The 24,767-nt window shown below is 34.0% G+C and overlaps 1 protein-coding gene across 4 annotated transcripts in view; it reads right to left on the reverse strand.

Annotated features, from left to right (window-relative positions):
- Positions 1–229: 229 nt before the first annotated feature.
- ARL13B (ADP ribosylation factor like GTPase 13B) overlaps positions 230–24,767 on the reverse strand; it is a 74,119-nt gene continuing 49,581 nt past the window's right edge. For 3 of the 4 annotated variants that reach the window (XM_032630056.1, XM_032630059.1, XM_032630058.1), the window contains 7 exons: positions 22,331–22,436; positions 20,911–21,113; positions 17,690–17,804; positions 14,317–14,542; positions 11,826–11,942; positions 10,788–10,856; positions 230–1,090 (listed from right to left, as the gene is read on the reverse strand). In XM_032630056.1, the coding sequence (XP_032485947.1) occupies positions 1,014–1,090; positions 10,788–10,856; positions 11,826–11,942; positions 14,317–14,542; positions 17,690–17,804; positions 20,911–21,113; positions 22,331–22,436 (913 nt within the window). In that variant the 3' untranslated portion in view covers positions 230–1,013. The remainder of the gene's footprint in view (positions 1,091–10,787; positions 10,857–11,825; positions 11,943–14,316; positions 14,543–17,689; positions 17,805–20,910; positions 21,114–22,330; positions 22,437–24,767) is intronic. The other variant, XM_032630057.1, reaches the window with a different exon arrangement.

Below are 24,767 nucleotides of genomic sequence, written 5' to 3' on the forward strand. Positions count from 1 at the left end.
AAAGCCTCTGGACTACGGTAGCTTTTCTGGTCTTTTTGCCTTTAATTTCTAGGCAAAAAAGAATTAGAAAAACCTAAAAGAGTCACTGAAGCTTCTGATAGAACAAGGGAGTGAGAAGAAGCACCCTGATCTCTGAAAAGATCTAATCTTTGAAAGAGGTGTTTATTGGGCTTTTAATAATATCTCAGAAAACGTTTTTATTAATTTAAAAAGCATTTAAGTCAAAAGGTATTGCAAGTGTCTCTCATTTATTGGGAACATCACCAAAGAAAACAAACAACAAAAATTCAACTAATTAATTAGTGCTTTCAAATAACATAATTTGGTAAAATAAAAATCTGAGAATCGATTTTAAAAAGATATCTTAAAATAAGGTAAAATTAGGATGTATATTTCAAGAACAGTACTATTATAAAACATACCTCAAACCATATAAATATATCTTGTTTGTATAGTTGTCTGTCATGTAAATCAACTCCATTTTCCAGACACAATTTAAACAAAGCATCTATAGAAAAGTGCACAGTCAATATCTTAGTAATTAAAATTCTTCAACCAAAGTTTTAGAAAAATATAAAAAGTTAAAAATTTAGGTTATAAATTCCTAAGAATTCCCTTTCCATGCACATATATCTTACAAATGTTTAAGATACAGAAATAGAGACTATTAAACAAATAGTAAAGAAAGTATACAGAGTCCATTCGTTCTTTTTCTGAACAGCTTTTCCTTCAGGAATATGCCCATGAGTTGGGATGTATAAATCAGAGTCAACACTAGTTTTTGCTAACTTGGTCCAAATGCTTGTCCCATTTGCTGGTCATTTTGCTTCTCTTTTTTCTTTGAACCATGAAGACCATGGGTAAGTAATTATCAAAACAGTCAGGTCTTTGGCTCACTGATACTGCTACAGTTGTCTTGCCCCAGTCATCGATGTTCAGGGTTTTTCTCCTTTGACAAAGAAGGTCCTCCAGCTCATCTTGCCGACCTTAACAGAGTGCGTCCCCATGAGCTGTTATGATATGACGTCGTGAGAATCACTGTTAGGTCTCTGTCGCACAGCCAGGGGAGGCAGTGGCTTCCCGTAGAAGTCTGTGCAAAGAAGGGGTACCAAAAATATACAAGTCTTATGGTAAATCAAGATTTCTGACACATTTCTTTAATTTCCACCTTTAAAAGAGTAAGACACTTGGACCTTACAGGTGAAGCAATGGCTGGGGAGGACAGGGGAAAGAAAAGGCAGAATCCAAAAAAACTTGAATAAATTCAAAACACAACCACTAGCGTAAATTCATAACTCTAGGTTATAAATTAATCTCTACTTGATTTAATAAAAAGCTGCACCTAATGTATATATTATTATTATTGTTTCCAATTAAGTGTTCACATTAGAACAAAACAAACAACAAACATCTAAAATTTATGGAACCTATTGCCAAAGCCCTGATAAAATCAGTATTTGTACAATCCATGTCCTTATCCAATGGCTATTACTTTTAGGAATTTGCAGAGAAAAATTCATTAATTATCTTAGTGTTCTGGTACATAGGAATCTTTTACAATGATGCTTCAATATAGTTCATTGATTTAGGGCATATTTGATGCAGAAACAGTCTTAATTTGTACTTCATAATAAGTTCCTAGCCCTTAATTACCATAAATTTAGGTTTATAAATTTAATAGCATGTGGAAACCTTCAGTAAGTATTTTCTGCCCTATTACCTTAAAATTATTCTAGAAGCACAGGTGTTCAAGATTACTTGAAATAAATATATTAAAAATATATTTAGGGGCCCATTTCCAATTCGGCATGTGCCGGAGTTTAGCTAAGCTACTCCATGGTATTGCTGCCTCAGCATCTATTTTGTCTGGCCAAGTAGCCTGTGGGGGCCTTAAATAGATACTAGCACCTCATGCAAGAACATGCTCTAGAAAACAGCCTGCAGAATCACAGGTAAATGATTATGTATGTTATGTGTGTTCCTGATATGACTTCCGCAATGGCCTTTGTGATCAACTGTCTCCCTCACCTTCCCTTAGATAATACCCCAGAGGAACTTACCAAAACTCTGCTGTTTTGGTTTAAACTGACCAATCTGGCCTTAGCCTGGGAACCCCAAAGCACTCCATCCACAGACCCTAATAAAGGCATGTGGCCCAGGTACTGCAGTTCTCTCTGCCTACAGCTTGCCTTGACCTCCCACCTCTCACTGTGGAACCCTTGAAGCATGTCATGTACTTCCTCCAGGACCTGTGAGTAATTTCTCTATTTCAATTTCTCTTCTGGTCTTTTTGAACTGAGGCCAGGGTCTCTACTTAACAAACATTAATTTAGCGAAGTCCTAACAGCATTTAAGAAGCTTAGAAGTCACTCCATACTAATGAGAAGTAAACAGCTGAACAGACTAAAAAATCACCAGTTCTTCTGGGATCCATAAGAGAGGGGAGGTCACAAAACAAACCACTGCCCTCAATATTGGAGAGACAGGCAAACACAGGAAGTCACAGTTTACCAGGCCAGACATTCATGAATGGAAAGTGCTGAAGGACCCAGTGCCCAGGTAGGAAAACCTGAAATGTGATCGACAAAATGCTGGATGCTCAGTGTGGACAAGCCTGAGAGTTAAAAACTCCAGGGAAATTAAGTCATAAGGGGGACCCCCCTGCCGATATTGTGAGCCTCAGCTCCAGGAGACTGAACAAATTCCCACAGTAAATACTGGAGAAAAATCCCCTCCTGCTCACAGCAGAGCAGGGGAAAAGGAACCATTATGAAATACCTTGGAGTATTTTGTTCTTAACAAGGCCCACACTCAGAGGAAACTAGTTAACCAGAGTCTAACCTGCTGGGGTATTATCAGAACCTAACCCACCTGGGGAAGAGCAATAACCAATTCCAGCTGGCCCTAGCCATTCTGTACCACTTAATGGGGGAGAAAAAAAATTGAGAAACTCTTATGAAGTTAACAGTCCAGAGGCACAGGCTCACTAAAAGACTTGAGACCTAATCACAGGAACATAGAATGCTTCCCCTGCCACCACACAGCACCATGGCATTACTAAAGGCCTATTTACAGTAGTTCCTTTTACCAAGTACATCATGCTGGACTATCAAGAAAAAAGTCCAGAAGGCAAAAACACAATTTGAAGGGACAGAGCAAGCATCAAAACAAGATATGGCACTGATACTGGAATTATCAGGCCAGGTATTTAAAACAACTATGACTAATCAGCTAAGGGCTTTCATGGATGAAGTAGACAGCATGCAAGAACAGATGGGAAATGTAAGCAGAGAGATGGAAGTCCTAAGAACCAGAAAGAAATGCTTTTGGGAAAAGAGAAAAAAACACTGTAACAGAAATGAAGAATGCGTTTGATGGGTTTATTAGTAAACTGGACATGGCTGGGAAAAGAGTTATATATCAATAGAATCCTTGAAAACTAAAAAGCAAAAAGAACTGAAAAGAAAAAAAGAGAACATCCGAGAACTGTTCAAGCACCAAAGGTCTAACATACATGTAATGGGAATACCAGAAGGAGAAGAGAGAAAGGAGCAGAAGCAACATCTGAAGCAATAATGACTGAGAATTTCCTCAAACTAATGTCAAACACCAAACACCAGATTCAAGACACTTAGAGAACATTGTGCAGGATAAATGTCCCCAAAACTACATCTAGGTGTATCATTTTCACATTACAGAAAATCAAGGAAAAAAAAATCCTGAAAGAAGCCAGGGGGGAAAAACCACTTTTCCAGTAGGTGGACAAAGGTAAGAATTACATTCAACTTCTCCCCAGAAACCATGCAAGCAAGAAGAAAGTAGAGTGAAATTTTTTAAGTATTTAGAGAAAAAAGAACTGCCACCAACCTAGAATTCTATACCCTGCAAAACTATTCCTCAAAAGTAAAAGAGAAATAAAAACTTTCTCAGAAAAACAAAAACTGAAGGAATCTGTTCCCATTAGACCTGCCTTGCAAGAGATGTTAAAAGTTCTTCAGACAGAAGGAAAATAATAAACATCAGAAACTCAGATTTACATAAAGAAACAAAAAGTATCAAAGAAGAAATATGTAAAGGTAAAATGAAAACTTATTTTTCATATTCTTAATTGATCCAACAGATAACAGTTTGTTCAAAATATTAATAGCAACAATGTATCTGATTATATATACTTATATGCATATCTTATGTACATATATGCTTATATATAAATGCTTATGTATGCTTATATATGCTTATATATATGCTTATGTATGCTTATGTATAAATGAAATGGATGATAGCAATGAAACAAGGGACAGGAGGAAAGAATTAGGATTCTTTGGTTATTATAGGTATTCACACTACCTGTTAAGTTGTATAGTATTATTTGAAAGTGGACTTGGATTCATTGTGAATGTATATTGCAAACTCTAGGGCTGCCACTAAAAAAAAGGCCATGACAAAGGAGGCAAGAATATACAATGGAGAAAAGACAATCTCTTCAATATATGGTACTGGGAAAACTGGAGAGTTACATGCAAAATAATCAAACTGGGTTACCTTCTCACACCATATACAAAAATAAATTTTAAATGACTAAAGACTTAAATGTAAAATGTGAAACCATAAAAATCCTAGAAGAAAACATAGGCAGTGCATTCTATGGCATCAGTCTTAATGATATTTTTTGATATGTCTCCTCAGTCAAGGGAAACAAAAGCAAAAATAAACAAATGGGACTACATCAAACTAAAAAGCTTTTGCATAGCAAGGAAACTATGAACAAAATGAAAGCCTACTGAATGGGAGAAGATATTTGCAAATGATATATCCAATAAGGGGTTAACATCTGAATATACAAAGAATTCATACAACTCAACATCAAAAAAACAAACAATCCAATTAAAAAATGGGCTAGAGGACCTAAATACACATTATTCCAAAGAAAACAGAGAGATGGCCAACAGACACGTGAATAGTTGCTCAACTTCACTATCATCAGGGAAATGCAAATCAAAACCACAATGAGATATCACCTCACACTTGTCAGAATGGCTATCATCAAAAACAACACAAATAACAAATGTTGGTGAAGATGTGGAGAAAAGGGAACCCTCATGCACTGTTGGTGGGAAAGTAAACAGCACAGCAGCCACTATGAAAAACAGTATGGAAGTTCCTCAAAAAATTAAAAATAGAACTACCATACAATCCAGCAATTCCACTTCTGGGTATTTTTCCAAAAAAAACCAAAAACACTAATTCAAAAAGATATGTGCACCTCCCATATTCATTACAGCATTATTCACAATAGCCAAGATACAAAACAACCTAAAGTCCCCATCAATAGACGAATGGATAAAGAAAATGTGATACACATACACACACACACACACACACACACACACACACACACTCACTCACTCACTGGAATACCACTCAGCCAGAAAAAAAAAAGGATACCTTACCATTCTGACAACATGGGTAGACCTAGAGAGTATTATGCTAAATGAAACAAGTCAGACAAATACTGTATGATATCACTAGCATGTGGAATCTAAAAAAACCCAAATGAACAAACATAAAACAGAAACAGTCATAGATACAGAGAACAAACAGATAGCTGCTGGACAGGGGAGGTGGGTAGCAAGGGCAGTCGGGTGGGGTGGTGGGGGATGAGTGAAGTAGGTGAGGGAAATTAAGAGGTACAAATTTCCAGTTACAAAATAAATGAGTCACAGGGATGAAATGTACAGAGTGGGGAATATAGTCAATAATAATGTAGTATCTTTGTATGGTGACGAAGGTGGTCAAAAGGTACAAACTTCCAGTTATAAAATAATTAAGTACTAGGGATGTAATGTAAAGCAAGATTAATTAATTAACACTGCTGTATGTTATATATGAAAGTTGTTAAGAGAATAAATCCTAACAGTTCTCATCACAAGGAAAAAGTTTCTTTTTCTTTTGTTTTTATCTCTATGAGATGGTGGATGTTCACTAAGTTTATTGTGATAACCACTTTATGATGTATGTAAGTCAAGTCATTATGCTGTATACTTTAAACTTATATAGTGCTTTAAATCAATTATATCTCAATAAAACTGGAAGGAAAAAATAAAAAATAAATAAAATAATGAATCTGAATAAATGTCAATGTAAGAAAGAGAAATAGAAAATTACCATTAGGCAGATACCACAGTAATAATTATTGCAGACACAGTCCAATGATGGAGGCCAAAACTAGTAGGCTGAAGTTTGTGGAGAACAGAATATTTGCATAATCTCAAAGAATCACTTCTAAAATATTTACTAATTACAAAGAGGGAAAACAGTAACATTTTACAATGTGGCAAATACCACCTTATCCAAATAATCAAGGTTAACACCACCAGTAATGAGACATACCAACATCATGTACCTCCTATTTCAAACATTTTGAACATCAGTTTGGTTAAACAGTCAGATTTGCCTTGTGTCATCAGTTTGCAGCCTCTACCAGACTATACCATAGACAATACTTGATTTGCCACAGTTATATCATTACTTAACAAAAAAAAATTTTAATAATAAACTGTATACTCTTGCCTCTTTAAAAAAATTAGGAGAAAACAATTGTTCAAGCAACTATAAATTTAAAGCAACTACTAAGCTGCAATGATGCTCTAACAAATCTTAATGTAATAGTATAATATAATGAATTCAAAGTATGGATGTCAAAGCTGGACACCCTAAGTTAAATCCTGATTTTGCCACTTATAGCTATGTGACCTTGGGGTATAAGTTCCTTACACAAAAAGTTGCCCATCTTACAAGGCTACTAGAAGAATTAAAATGAGATAATGTACCTAAAGTGCTTAGCAATATGCCAGTCATATAGTATATACAGTTATTACTATTGCTATAATTAAAATTATAACAGACAATTATTTTGATAAATTTAAAGTATGCCTTTTCTAATTTCTTGATTTCAAAATTAATGAGAATTATAACACATAACAGAACTCAAGATTAAACCAGAATGAATACCATTTCTATTATGTTTTACTTCTGGAATTTAAAAGTACCCTACTAAAAAGATAAATCACATACACATGGCAAGAAGTATCTTTTTCCCTCCCAAGAAATTATTTTTTTTTGCAGTTGATTCTGTATTATTTCAGGATAATTCTGTATTTAATTCTGTATTTGATTTAATTTAATCATCACAAAGAAAAAGTTTCTTTTGATTAAATGTGATTCTGTATTTAACTGCCAGAATTAAATCATTATACACAAAATAGGTTTCTTATTGCCTTAAATGTAGGGGATATAAGTTGATCATAGTGCCCAACTGATATGACCAAATTAATTGACACCCATTTTTATAAAGGGCTTCAAACTTTTTAACATACAAAATTTAATCTTGATTCATATTTTAAGATTTGAAAATATTCTTTAGTTTTGCACTTCGTATTTTTGGCTAACAGAATCTTGGATCTATTTCTCATAATGTATAACACGTAACATGTTGATGAAGTACAGATTGAGAGTATTTACAAAGTGAAGAATGCATCTGTCTTACCTGTTACACAGAGTGAGGCTTACAGAAAATAAAAGAAATTAGAAAAGTAATAAAATTAAATTGCCATCAAGGTAAATGTCTCTAATCAAAGAACAAATAAGAATCTGCCTTAATCCTAATTTGACTACAACAAATTGTGTTTCATCTCAGTAAATTTTAAGTGCCAAACCCAAATGTAGTTAACTTTTAATTATTTACCCTTGTTTGTCATGTATCTGTTGTCTACTTGCCATCAACCACATTCAAATAAATGTGTACAAAGTTAGGGAAGAGAAGAGAATGAGATTATAAAATTGGCAACTGTCAGCATCTCAGATGAAAATCTCATGATAAACACTAAAAACTAATTTAAGCTTTTTAATTAAAATTTTAAATTTATTATACCTACTTTCTTCTCCGTTAATGAAAGCAGAGTTGATTGTACATCTTTTTTTACCTAGATAAGGTATACTTTACCTTAAAATTTATGAGAAAAAATAATACAGATATTTTAAAACTTGTGAAGTTAGGATGTCTAATTGTTTGCTCTGAGAAATTAAATTTATTGATACATACTTAAAATTAACTGATATATTAGAACAATGGTGGTCTTAAACTTAACTAATTGATTATAATTCTTTCCCAGGAGTTCTAATTTAAAAATAAATACAGGAAAGCAAAGAAAAACAAAGCAAAAACAAACAATAAAAAACATTTTTAGCCCATTTTCAACCTCTTTTTTACTTGTTTCTAACTATAATGTTCCCCCTAGATGCTACCATTAGTTCTTTTCTCCTTATTCTACATACTTTCCCTCAGAAACAGGAAACTATCATTCTTTCAACTGCATTCATTCAGTAACCAATTACAGAACATCTGTTACAGAACAAAGCGTTCCTATTGTGCGATGACAACTGAAAAAACAAACTACCTACATACCCTCCCACCCACCTGTGTCCCTTTTCTCCAGAGCTCCAGAATATTATTTGTACTGGCTTATAGAAATTTCCAAATAGATAAGCCTACAGACACCTCCAGAGCAGGTTTCCTTCCTCCTCATGTATTTTCAGTCTTAGAAATAGCACCAACCTTCTAGCTCCTTGAGCCAAATAATTTCCTGTTCCTCTCTCCTTTTATCCCATACATCCATTCATTATATAGTACTTATAACTGTTCCTATATTCCTTGCATACATTTTTATTCTCAATTCCAATTCCTATCCTCACTTCTCACTCTGACTACTGCAACAGCTTCTAACTGGGATCCTTACTTCAGGTGTGACCACAATCTAGTCAATACTTTACATTGTGACAAAAATTATTATCCTAAACAATAAACCTTATAATACTATTTCTCTGCTAAAAATGTATAGTGTCTCCTGTAAAATTATAGTGAGTCCAGACATCTTAACATACATGTGAGGCCCTAAACAATCTGGCTATAAGCCATAATTCAAGGATCAGCACTTTCTATAGCTTTAAACTTCCTCTTTCTTACCCATTCTACCCACATGAACCTAAGCTCTAGTCACAAGTAACTTCATACTATTTTCCAAATAAGCGATGTCTTTTCCCACCTCTCCACACCTGAATAGTCTGTTCCTTCTACTTACTGACTCTTCTCATTCTTCAGAGGCCCAGTTCTAATACCACTTTCACTGTCTAGGCAGTTTGTGCACAGTACTCCAATTATACACCATAGAACCTTTTACCATATATTGTGAATTGTCACATATACTATAGTAAGCTGGAGTATTATCTTTTCTGTTAGACTAGGATCCCCAGAAAAGTAGAATTTATGTCTTATTCATCTTGGCATCACCAATGTTTTAGGTGGTGTCAGATACAAAACAGTTGTTTGTTGGCTGCTCAATTCAGTAAGAAAAAATAGTACCTGTTATATGAGAAATTAATATTTTTCTCTATATACGTGTATTTATATATATTCACTGTGTTGTTAGAAACAATTAGATAATGCTAATATATCTGTGTATAAACACATGCACACATGTATTTATACACACATATATTAGCATTATCTAATTGTTTCTAACAACACAGTGAATATTTAAACTGATAATGCAGTCTAGCATACACAATTTCAGAGTGTAATAAAACAGGAATTAACCTATTATAGTCAATAAAAACATCATGATGTAAAGTCAGCAACCAAAAAGACATGTGATTTCACTGTAATTTTGATATGGTCTAAGGACAAACTTTCTGTCTTTAGAATTGAAAAAAACCTTTTAATTTTCACTAATGGTTATGAAGAAATATTTCATTATTGACACAGTATTCAGAAAAAGAAAGCAACCAGCACATTTAAATTTATATACTTTTTGAATAAAATATTTTATACAGTTCAATATAATTTCAAATTATATATAAGGCTTTTCTAAAGATTAAAATTCTGATTTTTTTTTTCCCTAGTAAATGGGTCTTCTTAGGAAACCAAGTTCTAGATCAGGTAAACAGAGCTATCAGAAAGGAAATGAAATGATCTTGATAAAGAAGTTTATTGAGTTACTATATATATACAAAATTATCCTTCTGCATTTTAGAAATATTTTATTAAAAGAATCTGGTCTGGGCTGATGGTCTGAAATCAGAACTTCTGCCTATTGTATAAGGCAGTTCTCTACTCTCAACTGTCCTTTCTCTAGTTTTCCAGGTGATGTTCTTATGCCCTATACTGGCTGTACTAAACCTTGTGTTAATTTCATCCAAAAAAAAGTGTTTTCTTTAGTCAATGAAGCCTTTAGTAACTCTATTTAGCTGAACTTTATTTGGCTTACTGATTTCGTCTCTGATCTTACAAACTGTGTTACTCTTTACTTCATTGTAATATACAGCAGCTGAGTATCATTAGAAGCAGAGAAAGAACAATTATGCGACATTATCATTGAGTATATTGAGCATATATAGGACAATGAAGTTTTTAACACTATAAATGTACTGTCTCATATTTAAGATATTTAAAAATCTTTCCCTTTCACAGCTATTTACATTAATATATAATGGATAAACACAAGCTCTGACGGTCTTTACCTCTGTATTCTAAGGTAAAGGTCAAATCAAATTATATAGAGGCAAAGGGCACTTAAGAATAAAAAAGAAATAAATGAAAAAAAGTGGAGTATAATGAAAAAGGATGGTTGTGGATTTGAAAGGCTTCCAAAAGTAAAAGTTTGTTGAAGTAATGAGGTAAAGAAAAGTGAATGTGATACGTAGAGCTTTGAAAACTGATCCTTTTGCATTACCATTATGACGTGTTTCACCAAGAGGCTCAAGTTTTGGAAGTCTAGTGACTTTGGGGGTTCCCCAGCCAACTAAAGAAAAAGAAAAACATTTAAAAACACTGTTAAACAATATCTCTTTAGGTCTGTTGAGAGGATCCCTTTCTTGACAGGAATGTATATAACTTCAATATCAATTCATATATACTGAATGAGGCAGTACTGACTAACCATAAACCCATTTTAAATGGCTTCTATTTAAAAATGTAATTATAGGTTGGTAATATCTGCTTAAAATTTTTATTTACCTTTCATTAAAAATATAAGCATCCTCACTACCATCATAAATAACCTTAGGCTACTATTCTAACCCCCAACAGAGACTAAAAGAAATGTACACTTATTAAATGGAATACTAGAAATGAGTCTTAAAATAATTCTCAAAGGAAAATGTTACCATCTAAAGCCTTCTAGCAGGGCTAAAAGGAAACTATAAATATATACGTTTGATATTTATTGAGTATGTGAGGTACTGTGCCCAGTGCTAAAAAATTACGGTTATTGTGCAGTTAGTATGTCCCAGTGCTTTATATGCAGTATTCCACTTAATCCTCATAACAGCTTAGGAGGTCGGCATGAATGTTGGAAATATAATGGAAACACTCACACATCTTGGTTTCAAATGTTAACTTTCAGGATGAAAGATCTAATTTTTTAAAAGCTCATGTTAGCCATCCATTCCTTAAACTTAAATTCCTTTTAGCAATCTGGGTACTGATATTTCAAATAGGACTTGAATCCATTATAAGAAGTGCTTAGGTAAAGTTTTCTTATTAATTTTTACTTATTTTTTTACTTTCATAAAACATTTTTTCTGAATAAAAAAAGCAACAGATATTTACGTTGATAAATTCTGAATAAAGTAGATGGGGCAAAAAATTCTACCTTTTTCACAATTCACAACATAATAAATATACTGAATAAAAACTGCATAATTTCTTTCTTTTTCTTCAATGTTTAAAGCAGTATTTCTAAATTCTGTATCAACATCAACTAACTCACCAGGAGGAGGAGGTGGGGGTGGTGTTGGACTCTTAGGAACAGAGTCATCTGTATTAACAGGTTCTACACGGTGGCTCCTTTTCATTCTTAGCTTCTTAGTTTTCTTTTTACTGTTATCTGTAAGAATATAAACATGAAACTTTATGCCTCTGTGAAGAAGTTACTTCTATAATAAAAACTAAAGAACAGAATTAGAATATTGATATTATTATTATCATAGGAATATATCTTCAATTCAACTTAAAAATTGTTACCAATAATGAACTGTGAACTTGCCTTTACTAAGAATAAATTTTTAAGTGATGGTTTATTGGATGAATGATTGATGAATATGACACAAATGGCAAAAAGCCATATTTTAAGTTCTATGAAAGGTGATTTGGAATACAAAAAAAGTCCATATTTCCAAAAGTAACATTTTTTTCCCCATATATCATACTAAGTAAATGGAATTATCTAGCTGCAGGGATTTCCATGAAACTCAGAATGACCTGGGGAAAAAGGAGAGGTATTGGTTTGTCTCAATAGGATATACAGAATGATTCTAGGTATAAGCCCAAAAATAATCCTTTGAAATGTGAAAAAACACCCCAATCAAATCTAAACACATTATCCATGAAAATAACCCCCAAATAAGATATGCCCAATATAAATATATGTAACCAAAACTCACACTGTTAGACGTTACAGAATTGAATTTGTAATCTTTCTAAAAATAACTATTTACAGATTCTCACTTAGGCACATATGAACATTTTAAGTGCATCTGTGTTGTTAACATGTAAACTTTAACAACGTGAACCAGAATGGCATAGTAGTTAAATAACCAAACATCAGAGTCACTGAAATATTTTCACTGACAATCCCAAATTGCTAAATTTATATATATAATACATTTTCTAAAATGGAAATTATCTGTTACACAACAAGCAGCCAACATCTATGAAACCTATAAAGCAATGAGAAATACAAATATATTTAGAAACATTATTTTTCTAAGTAAATTAGTATCACTTGAGACATTTTACTCTAGATAGAAACAGAGACATCTTTTTACAATTAAAGCTGTAAGCTTTACAGCTGGGAGAAAGGAAAGAGAACCTCCAGAACCATATGGTACTTTTGGATGGGCAGTAGAACAGGGTCATGGACAAGCATAGGATACGAAGCAGAGGACCTGAAGTTGAGGGAAGTGTGTCTCAGTACAGCCACAGATGAGACATATGATCTTAAATTACTCAACCTCTCCAAGGCCCTGGTTTCCTATTCTGTATAATGAGAATAATATACCCGAGGACTGCTATGGTAAATAGCATAGTGCTGTGTTAAATAATAGTTTCAAATCATCTACCAAATCATTTTGTTCTTTAACAACATATTAGTGTTTGAAAGAGTTCTTCCAATATATTGAGAGGCCACTTTAAGTCTACTTTTTGTTTTACCCTATTGATAGAGTGATATGGGTACAAATGTGGCTACCCTAACTTCCCAAATTACAAAACTATAACTTTCAAATCTAATTATTTCTATATAGCAAAATATCCATTTAGCTAATCTGCAGCTCAGGGACTGAGATCTTATTTTCACAAACTCTTTGATACTGTACAAAAATTCTTATATACCATGGAACCATATTGCTAACTAGGAATGGCAAGGAAGCAATGATTATTGGGTATTTCCCATGTGTCAGGCCCTGTGCTAGGAACACCATAGGGTTACTTTTATTATAAGTAAACCTAAAAGCCTGGTGAAAAAAAAGATGACAACCCCATTTTAGAGAGGAAACGAGGACTGAAGAACACTATATAACGTAACATATATCTAGTAGGTGAGAAAGTCTGGATGCTACCTCAGGATGTCTTGAGTCCAAAGGCAGAGGCTCTCTCTATGATACCAAAAGATGTGAACTTCCTGTTAAATTACATAACCACTTAGAAAAAGTAAAATAATTATGAATTGAAGATGTTGTATAATATTAAAATAAGAGTAATATGGCTATTTGATAAAACTTTCAAAATGTTCAATTGATTATGTCTGCATCCTATAGAAATAACAAGCAAATGAAGGAATTGATGCTGATCATAACATTATGAGGATTAAGAAAAACAAAACAAACCTCCAAAAGCTTTAAAGGTTTTAAATATGTTCCAAAGATTCCTGGGGCTATGCAATATTCCAAATTTTTGAAAATGAATTTTCAGCTGAAATTCTTTTAAGTTACAAAGGACTAGATTTTAAGGCATCATGAATAAAAACATAAATTAGCAAACTGACTAATGATTACCTAAAATTCAAGAGAAAACCATGATAAATAACGCATTTGGAGATGAAAAATTTTGCGATACATTTTTTATGAAAATAATCATGACAAATGAAAGAGGTATTTTTAAGTTTTATATATATTATTTATGTAATATATAAAACTTAAAAATAAATAAAATAGATATAAAAATAAATAAGTATATATATTTTTAATAACTAGATTTATCACCTGATTCTGATGACTGCTGGTCTGTCTCATCTTCATTTTCCAACTGCTGTGTTAATGCCTCCTTATAATTTTCTACTATTCCGAACCCATTGTTTTTTTGGCTACTGTCACTGATCTGGCTCTGTGTCTCTATTTGCTCATGCTCCATTTTATGTTTCAGGGAACAGCCATCACTGTCTTCCTCCACATTTTGCCTCTTTTTCTCTCTTTCAAGTTTTTTTTCATTCTGACAAAAATGAAATGTATCATTTTTAATATAATAGTCATATCTAAGATAGTATTAAGGGAGAAATCAAATAATCCAAGAGCATTCTGTGACTTCCAGGCAATGTGATATTTCTATTAAAAAATTATTTGTTGAGTCTATCATTAAAGCATGTTAATTGTCAAACATTCAGAAAACAGAGATAGTATAAAGAAAGAAAATAAATATTACCAGTAATTTCACAATCTAGAGATGACCACTGTTTGACGTATTGTCACAAAGATGTGCTTTTCTTTGCCTACCCCACACATGTACAGACATACACCATCCACAAACATACATAAATGTGACTGATTGTCTATATATACATATTTATGTATATTTTTAAACAAAAAAGAATTGAAATTTTAATTTAAGAATATACATTTCTTTCTTTGTCAATGAACCTATAAAGTGCTTAGAATATTGCATGACACATACATAATAAAGTGTTAGCTATGAAAATATTATATAATGCTATATGTGTAAGCCATTACTACTTTCATCAAGTATACAATCGTTTTGAATGGTTCTATCATCTTATTTTACCAATACCCAATCAATGGACAAAGAAGTGATTTTCAACCTTTCACTATTATAAGAAATATAATTATTGAATTACTTTTTTAGAATAAATTCCTAACAGTCAAGATGTTGGATCAATGAGTAAGCACATTTTAAAATGTGCCATACTACAAACTTTCCTTCAGAAAAACTAAAGTAAAATTACACCACAGGCAAAGGGTTGAGAGAGTGTATCTTTTTTTTTTTTTTTTGTCCTCGCCACTCAGCACGTGGGATTTTAATTCCCCAACCAGGGATCGAACCCACATCCCCTACAGTGGAACCACAGAGTTTTAACCACTGGACTGCCAGGGAAGTCCTCCCCGTGACATCTTTTTTAATACTTTTTTAATCATTACCAATCTTTTACATCTCTGCCAAACTAATAAATATTTTTTACCTCAGTGTTGATTTATCATTGAATATTTTTATTATCAATACAACTGAAGATAAGTTATTAAATATGCTTATTGCCATTTTAATTTTTTCTTTAAGGAACTACCCATGATAACCCAATGCTCATTTTTCTACTAGAGTCTCATTATTTACACAGTAATTTTTTAAGGGTTCTTTTTTTGTTGTTTCCTGGGTCTCAAATATTCTTCATTAGGATTAGCTTGGGTTTTTTTTCTGTCTTTAACTCTGTAGAACATCTCTTTAAATACTGAATATAGTTACCTATTTTTCACTTTATGATTTGTGGCCTCATTGTCCTGCTTTGAAAGTTTCAACCTCCTCCAAGTATATACCAATGTCTAACTGTATTATGTGAGTATTTTTGTCTTCTTTTTTTATACATTTAAGTCTTTTGAAATTTAATTTGGTATACAGTGTTCAATAATTTTACTTTTTTCCAAATGACTGTTCAGTTGTCCCAATATCCTTTTCTCCCAGATTTGAAATGCCACATTTATCTTACACTAAATGCTTATATATAATTTGGTTTGTTACTATTGTTTCATTGATCTGTTTGTCTATTCTGGAACCAATATCTCACCATTTTTATTGTCTGTGATAAAATCAAAGGAATGAATGTAAGGTAATATTTTAAAGGAGAAGTTTTACGGGGAAGAAAAGAAAATTTGCCTGGTGAAAAAGAGAGACTATGGATAATTTATTTTCATTTATTTCATTCCTTTACTGATGATCTTCTTAAAATTACTGTATTTTAAAAGCATAATAACTGTACTTTCCCCATGCCACTAATTAATTCAGGGACTTCAATATAAGATATTCTGTGCTGTATACCAGTATTGTTCATATCTTTATATCGTGAAAAATACAATGTTGGTAGAAGTGCTAAGGCCTTCTAAGTAATTTACAACCATGGTACTATAAAATAATTGGTCATTATTTATAAGGTGAGCTTTATTACAAATATATAGTAAATAAATGTTTCAAAGTAAAAAACCAAACTTGATTTTCTTTTCCTCTACCAATATTTTTAAAAGAATATAAAACTTGACAAACACAATATTTAATAGTATGGACACAAAACAATAGCTCAAGTTATTAAGACTGCTTTACTATACTTAGAAAAGCACACGCTTAAGGTAAATGCAATGGGGTTAATAAAAAGATTAAATACAGCTAACCTTCTAGTATCTAACTAACTTCAGACGAAATATCTCATATTACCAACTATTTGGCAAACACAAAGCAACACCAAAAACTCTACACTCATCTTCTTACCTGTGGAGCTGCCTCCCTCCTCAGCAGCAGCCCCAAGGAAGAAATAATCATCCACCTTTCCGGATGAGTACCTGTGTGGAAGGAGGCAGTGACAGGGAAGAGGAATAGAGAACATACAGGCAGGTCCAGCAAGCCACCTGCCACATTAAGCTCTGAGGGAACGGAGAGGAGATTTAGGAAGCTCTGCCACTGAGGAGGTATAGCTGCTGAAGGTGATTAAAGCAGGGCCAGTGCAAACTCCAAACACCAGTAGCAAATGAAAACAAAGACAGAGAGACAGACACGGACACACACACACACACACACACACACACACACACGCACACATAAAACCCCATAACTTCTTCATGATTAAAATCTACACATTAATTTTGGTAAAACTTCTGACATTTAAAATTAAAATAAATAATATTCAGATAAAAGAGAATTTATTATAGTCTCAAACATTAAGTATCCTAGGAAAATAACTAGAAAATCATTTATGTACTATAATGCACCATAAGCATCTAAATATTACTGTAAAGGGATAGTAATAGCAATACAGGGATAAAGATAATGTAAATATGAGTAAACATACTATTATCATATGAAATAAGTGACAAAAAAAATTTATCAGAACAGTAACTGTGATAGTTGCTACATTCAATCTTTATTTTCATTCTCAGTTAATTCTGAAGTCATCTTCCCTTTTTATACTAGATCAGAAGGTAAATCTGAAGAAGAAAAAGCAGCAAACCTTTAACCCATCTCCCCCATTTAATTTCTTTTACAAATAATCAACCTCTGGTGAAATACTTCTATCTCCCTGCCTCCTTTCTGAACTTCCAACTTTATAACTTAAGACATAAAAATTACATTTGCCACCATCCATACCTCAATGATTACAGATGCTATCGGCTGGAAAGGATTAACAATAATTGGTTCTGGGTCCAACTCAGCCAGACCACTGGTTCCATCGAGTTCAGCCTGCTCTCGCTCTCTTTGTTCTCTATTGTTTGAGGGAAAAAAATCGGAATTCCTTATGAGAAAATGCTGAACCATGTTTAAGAACATTTCCAATAGGTTTAAGGCTATTGAGTTCAGTAATTTAAACATCTGGACATGGTTTTGAATTACTGAGAGATTTTCAGATATCTTTATGCAGGTAACAGGCCACTATCCCCATGGAAAGATTAATCATTTGAATTTTAAAAGAAAGAAATGCTGACAGGACTTCCCTGGTGGTTCAGTGGTTAATAATCTGCCTGCCAAGGCTGGGGACATGGGTTCGATCCCTGGTCCGGGTAGATACCACATGACGCAGAGCAACTATGCCCGTGCGCCACAACAACTGAGCCTGCGCTCTAGAGCCCACGAGCCACAACTACTGAGCCTGGGTGCCACAACTACTGAAGCCTGCGTGCCTAGAGCCTGTGCTCCACAACAAAGAGAAGCCATCATAATGAGAAACCCGTGCACCACAACGAAGAGTAGACCCCGCTGGCTACAACTAGAGAAAGGCTGCACGCAGCAATGAAGACCCAACGCAGCCAAAAGGAAAGAAAGAGAGAGAGAGAGAGAGAGAGAGAGAGAGAGAAAGAAATTTAAAAAAAAAAAAAGAAATGCTGACAAAATGACATTCCCTATGACTGAGTTCTTAACATCAGTGATGCATATTAATTATTTTTCTATGTAACAAAGGTTTATATTTATCAATTTATTAATTACCCTCCCAAACAAATGCTATCCTCTTCACTGATGTTAACCAGATAAATAAGTCCTGTTGTTAACCTTCATCTTAAGAGCTGTGTCTAGTTATATATCATAAATGAACTAGATAACAACTGTTGCTTTGCGTAAGTAGAAGAGGCTATAGAAATAAGCTGCCCTATATCACTTAGATTAAATAAGTATTTCTATATTAGTTACTACTGAGAATTTTATTACTCTGTGATTTAAAGCTAATGTTGCCCCATAGATGAAGGTAATAAGTTACTAAAAGAAGCAGCTGAAGATAGAAACATAAGTATTGTAGATCTGCAACTAGACTGTATAACAATAGTATAACAATGTCAATGTTCATTACTACGGCACTTATTAATTAAGTTCTATGATGGAAAGATATATACTTTCATTCTGAACCTAGGAAGCCAAAATTTAGAGATCTGCAATTTGCTACTTCTGTGACCTTGGATATCTATCTGGATACCTGAGCCTCTGCCTTCCCATAAATGTGGATAAAATACATAGTTCATAGGGTTATTTCAGGTAAAGTAATATATGTGAAAGCACTCTGTATATAAACATACTTACAGGACAGTCATTATTTTTTAATTTTTTTTTTTAATTTATTTTTATTTTTGGCTGCGTTGGGTCTTTGTTGCTGTGCGCAGGCTTTCTCTGGTTGCGGTGAGCACGGGCCGCTCTTCATTGCAGTGTGTGGGCTTCTCATTGCAGTGGCCCCTCTTTTTGCTAAGCACGTGCTCTAGGCGTGCGGGCTTCAGTAGTTGTGGCACACAGGCTCAGCAGTTGTGGTGCATGGGCTTAGTTGCTCTGTGGCATGTGGGATCTTCCCGGGCCAGGGCTCGAACCCGTGTCCCCTGCATTGGCAGGCGGACTCTCAACCACTACGCCACCAGGGAAGTCCCAACAGTCATTAATGTTACTCATTTATTAGTAAGCAATTTCAGGTATCTGGTATTAATATACTATTTTCAGATACCAATAATAGCTTGTTTTACTGTTTTTTCAAAAATATCCAAACCAACAAAAAATCCAAACCTATTAGATTGTATTTAACAATAAAAAGTTTTTTTAAAATTACTCCTGTCTAAATTTAATTATGCAGTCTCTGTTCAACAGAAGAGGACTCAGACCACAAGTGGCATGGCTAGGAGAAAGGAGGAAAGGGGAATGGGGTACCAGAAAAGCCTGCCATAACATGACCTGGAATATCTTTATGGAAAAAGTAAAAACTTGAAAAAAAATACTAATTAGATTTCTTTTACCCAACTCAATTTTTTTGTTCTTTTTGTTTTTTCTAAGCAGAGAAAAAGCAAAGAAGCCTTTAGAAAAGTATGGCCATATATTTTATTTTTATAAACACACGGAAGGCATATTTGTATGAATGGTTGTACTGAGCTTTATATCATGAAAATATACACTAGAATAGAAAATAAAGATTCTCATAGGAACTAAAACCTCATATTGTTATCAAGAGAGACTGAGATGACTGACCTGCTCATGTTATTGAGCCCTTGAGGGCAGAAGAGTTATCTCTCCAAATATTTTCCTTTAAGTCCTATCTCTGAATTAAATGAAAGATACCAGTAATCAGAGGATTTCCTTGACAGCATAAAGGAGCACCTCACCAAGGGCAGTTAGTGGGTTCTTGCCTACCAGGCTGCAACTGTTAAAGCAAATGGAAGGCCAATATTACTTAGGTAGATGGAAGACCACTTTGGATCTCACAGGAGCTCACTTAGAAATCTTTTTGTTTCTTCCCTCCCCTGCCATGTCAGTGGCGAAAGAAAGAGAAATCTTGGGATTAAGAACTAAATTCAACTTCTAATCAAATCTGAGTACTTTCTTCTAGCATTAACATTATTATAACTGATTCTGTGGTAGAATTTACATAAACATTTTTTTTTAATTTAGAGTTTGCTAAACTTATTTTTTAAATTTCCCTTTAGGCAACATATTTTTAAAATAATTTTAAAAGCATGTTTTAAAACCTGAGATAGTGCAATTTAGTCCACTTTCAGACAAAAGTGTTGAAGATCAGATTTTGCTTCAGCTGGCTGATCCACTAACTGCTTACCTTCTATCTTTGCTGAGACTAATGAAGGATTTCTCAGTCTACTGACATATTCTTTGCTATGGGAAACTGTCCTGTGCATCACAGAATGTTTAGCAGCATCCCCGGCCTCTTCCCACTAGATGCCAATTGTGCTATCAATCAAACTTGTGCAGGTCTACAGAAATAAAAAATTTACCTAGTATCTTCCTTCATACAAAAAGAGGAACCTAAATAGACAAAACTAAAAAAATTATTAATAAAAGTGTGGTGTTTTTGATTTTTCATATGCACTCTGCTACAAAATTAATCTACTTACCTTTCTTCTCGTAATTTTCGTACTCTCTCAGCCCGCTCTCGGTTCTCTTGTTCCTCAAGAGCACGTTGTTCTGCTGTGTCTTTTTGGATGCGCTCATTTAAGGCATCAAAGTCTCTTGCAATGATATGTAGCAGCCAATAAAGGCCTTTTTTAATGGACTTGTCAATTTTCTTTCCATATCCCAAGACTGCTGAACAAGGTTCCTTAAAAACAGCAATTTATTTGACTTAAAGATTAAAACTAAAAGATCTCTACAAAAATTTATTGATAAACCATTAAGATATAATTACTGGTGAATCAAAATTAATTAACCCATTAAATTAATGATATGAAGCACCTGCTTCAACTTACAAAACACACCTTTGAAATGATCACTACATTAGTATGTACGTAGGAGTGGAAATATTTTATGGATCATATCTGTAAGTTTTGAGAGCGATTATGACACAAAAAGTTGACAGTTAAATTTTAAACAAACTCACTGACAAAACTGAACTTACAGAAGAAAAATACCCTTACTTATTAAAAATCGCAGAAAGTTTTAATTTGTTATACCAGGGAATTTATGGCAGTACGCATCTTTTTTTTTTACATATATTTATTTATTTTTTGCGGTACGCGGGCCTCTCACTGTTGTGGTCTCTCCCGTTGCAGAGCGCAGGCTCTGGACGCACAGGCTCAACGGCCATGGCTTACAGGCCCAGCCGCTCCGCGGCATGTGGGATCTTCCCGGACCGGGGCACGACTCCGTGTCCCCTGCATCGGCAGGCTGACTCTCAACCACTGCGCCACCGGGGAAGCCCTTTTTTTTTTTTTGCTGCACCGCACAGCTTGTGGAATCATAGTTCCCCAACCAGAGATTAAACCTGCACCCTTGGCAATGAAAGTGCGGAATCTTAACCACTGGACTGCTGGGGAGTTCCCAGTAACCATCTTTTACGATTGACAGCCTAACAATCATTTTCTGAAACCAGAATAAATGATTAAATCCTCAGTCCATCTTCTCAAGACTGTATGATAACTCTCCTGATATAATTTTTTAAAATTCATTATAAACTTCCCCTAAGTATAAATTTTGTATTTATACTTTTACCATTTTATAAAATTTATAGCATGACATGTTTGTATAGCTTACAGGTCCTGTCAGCAATGTCTTAAACAAAAAGCAAACCTAAAGTCTTTGAAATCATGAAAGATAGCTTATAGAAGTCAGTAACAAATAGAAAACAAATATCACTGTAATAAATAATATCAAATGAACAGTGAGAACTGTTAAAACACAGTGAGAACAGGTTAAAAATTTTTTTTAAAAACACTAATAAATTATTTTGTTAGCTACCTACCCAGTTGCTTATCACCTTTACAAAAACTAAGTTATACCGAACATAATTCATAGGGCAGAAGAACCCCCAAAACTTACTATTTGACATAAGCACTTGTGCTCATTGACCAGTTTTTCCAGAGACAGGCATTCAATCACATCAGCTTCTCCTAAAGCCCCTTCCTTATCTTGTTTATTTGCCAACCTAGAGAGACATAAGTAGTTTTATAGCAAATATATAATCAGACAGCCACTTAAAAGACGTTTTGACCATGTTCTTATTCCAAAGTTTTAACCCTACTCATTACAGAACATACTGGTTTTAGAGAGTAGTGTACAATTTATTTCTTCATTTTTCCTTTTTATTGCCGCTAAAGTAAGTCTGTAAGAATTGGCCTATAAAAGGGAAATCAGGTAAAGAGAACTGTCAAGAAAACAAGCAATAGGTCAACAGGCCAACAAAAAAAGTACAAATAGAAAAAGAAGTGGACTAGTTTCCACAGCACTCAGCCATCAATTCCAACTTTCACATTAATTATATCCTTCTCTTAAAATACACTGCATCATGATGTAAAGGCTCTTATCCCATGTCCTTTCCTCTTAAATACAATCTGTATCATGTTTTAAATATCCAAATATTCATTCAGAGCTTGTATTATTTGAGCTCACCTGTATTTCCACCGTGTGAGTGTGTCCACATAAATGTGCAATTTACTGGAGAAGTGAGGCCACTTTTATCTAATTTACTTAGCATAGCACTGTGCACAGAAAACCTTCCACTCAATTAGGAACAAATTGAGGAACAACAAATGAAAAAAACAAAATAAGTTTAAAAAAAATAGGGGGCTTCCCTGGTGGCGCAGTGGTTGAGAGTCCGCCTGCCGATGCAGGGGACGCGGGTTCGTGCCCCGGTCCGGGAGGACCCCACATGCTGCGGAGCGGCAGGGCCCGTGAGCCATGGCCGCTGAGCCTGCGCGTCCGGAGCCTGTGCTCCGCAATGGGAGAGGCCACAACAGTGAGAGGCCCACGTACCGTAAAAAAAAAAAAAAAAAAAAGGAATTACCACAAAATAACACTATTTGCCTATCAGATGGCAGAGGTCAAAAAGTTGAATAAAACACTGTCTTGGTCAGGGTTTGATATATGTTTCAGGCAAATATATATTATTTAATAAGTACATAGTAAAATAAATCTAATGAACCCTATCACCTATCTTTAAAAATTATCAGTTTTGTACCATTCTTGCTCATCTACGTATCTTCCACTTCCCCCCATCAGTCATATCACGTCACCCCATAATTTAAAAATTAAAAAATATTACAATATCACTATCACACCTAAGTTCTTAAAAAAATTAATATTCCTCAATATCTTTTTACAAGTGCTATGTCCAAATCCAGATCCAAACCAGATACCTATTACTACAATTTATTCTTTTAATTGTTTTTGAATCGGTATCACTCCTGATGCCAACACCTCCCATTCCTGCAACACTATGACCAACACTTCTTTTCCTCCCATGACATCTATCTGTAAAACAAAACAAGTCATTTTTCTATAGAATCTCCCATGTTTAGGATTTGGCTGATATCTTCCTTATGAAGTCATTTAACATACACACCCTGTATTTCCTGTATCTAGTAGTTAAATATACAGGCTGGATGGCTTTCAAGTTGAAATATTTTGGCAAGCATATTTCATAGATGCTGCTAGTACTTAGGAGGCATTTAATATCTGAGTGCACCACTTTCAGTGATGGTTAAATGGATCCATGGATTCAGGCTGCAGTCAGCCTGATTTGTCCAAAAGTTTTCCATTAAACTTTCATCTAATGGTTTTAGCAACCATTAATGACCTGTGTTTAATACCATTATCATATAAGTGGCTATAAAATCATGACTTTTTTAGTTCTGTATTCCATTTGCACTAACTAGCTGGATTTTTGCTAAAAAGTAAGTTTTCATTAACTACTTGGTGACTCAAGTACAATTCAGAGAAAAGTCAAGATAAATATTTGATCCTTTGCCTTCATTTCCTAATTTTCATAATAATGAACTGATGTCCTATTAACCTCCAAAGGTGATCAAGTTGCTTTCTTTGGTTTGTGGGAGATATCATTATGGACTCATGGATTTTTAAAATATATTAGATGTTTCAACTTATTATAGTTACTGTTCTTTTTGAGGCTCAAAGTTACCCGTTTTTGGTTAGTGGGAGTCCCTTTTGTGTTGGCTCCTGTTTTCTTTTGGTACAACTCCAAGAGTCTTTGATAGCTTCTTTGCTTTTTTGTAAGAAACAATGGTCCGGACCTGAACTCATCCAATTCCCTAAAGAGCCCTGGTTCCTTTTAGTATGAACTGGTATTTTAAAGACCACAATCTGGGCACTTCTGGACATTTATCATTATTGACTTGCCATTGCTCCTAGACCATTTCAGTGGACAGAGCTAGGAAAAATATAGTTTTTAAGAAAGAAAAAATTAAGTCATGAGGTCATACTGATTTTTCCATTTTAAATTAAATATTACCAAGTTTTT

The sequence above is a fragment of the Phocoena sinus genome, chromosome 4 (assembly GCF_008692025.1).
Source record: "Phocoena sinus isolate mPhoSin1 chromosome 4, mPhoSin1.pri, whole genome shotgun sequence".
NCBI classification, from domain to species: Eukaryota; Metazoa; Chordata; class Mammalia; order Artiodactyla; family Phocoenidae; genus Phocoena; species Phocoena sinus.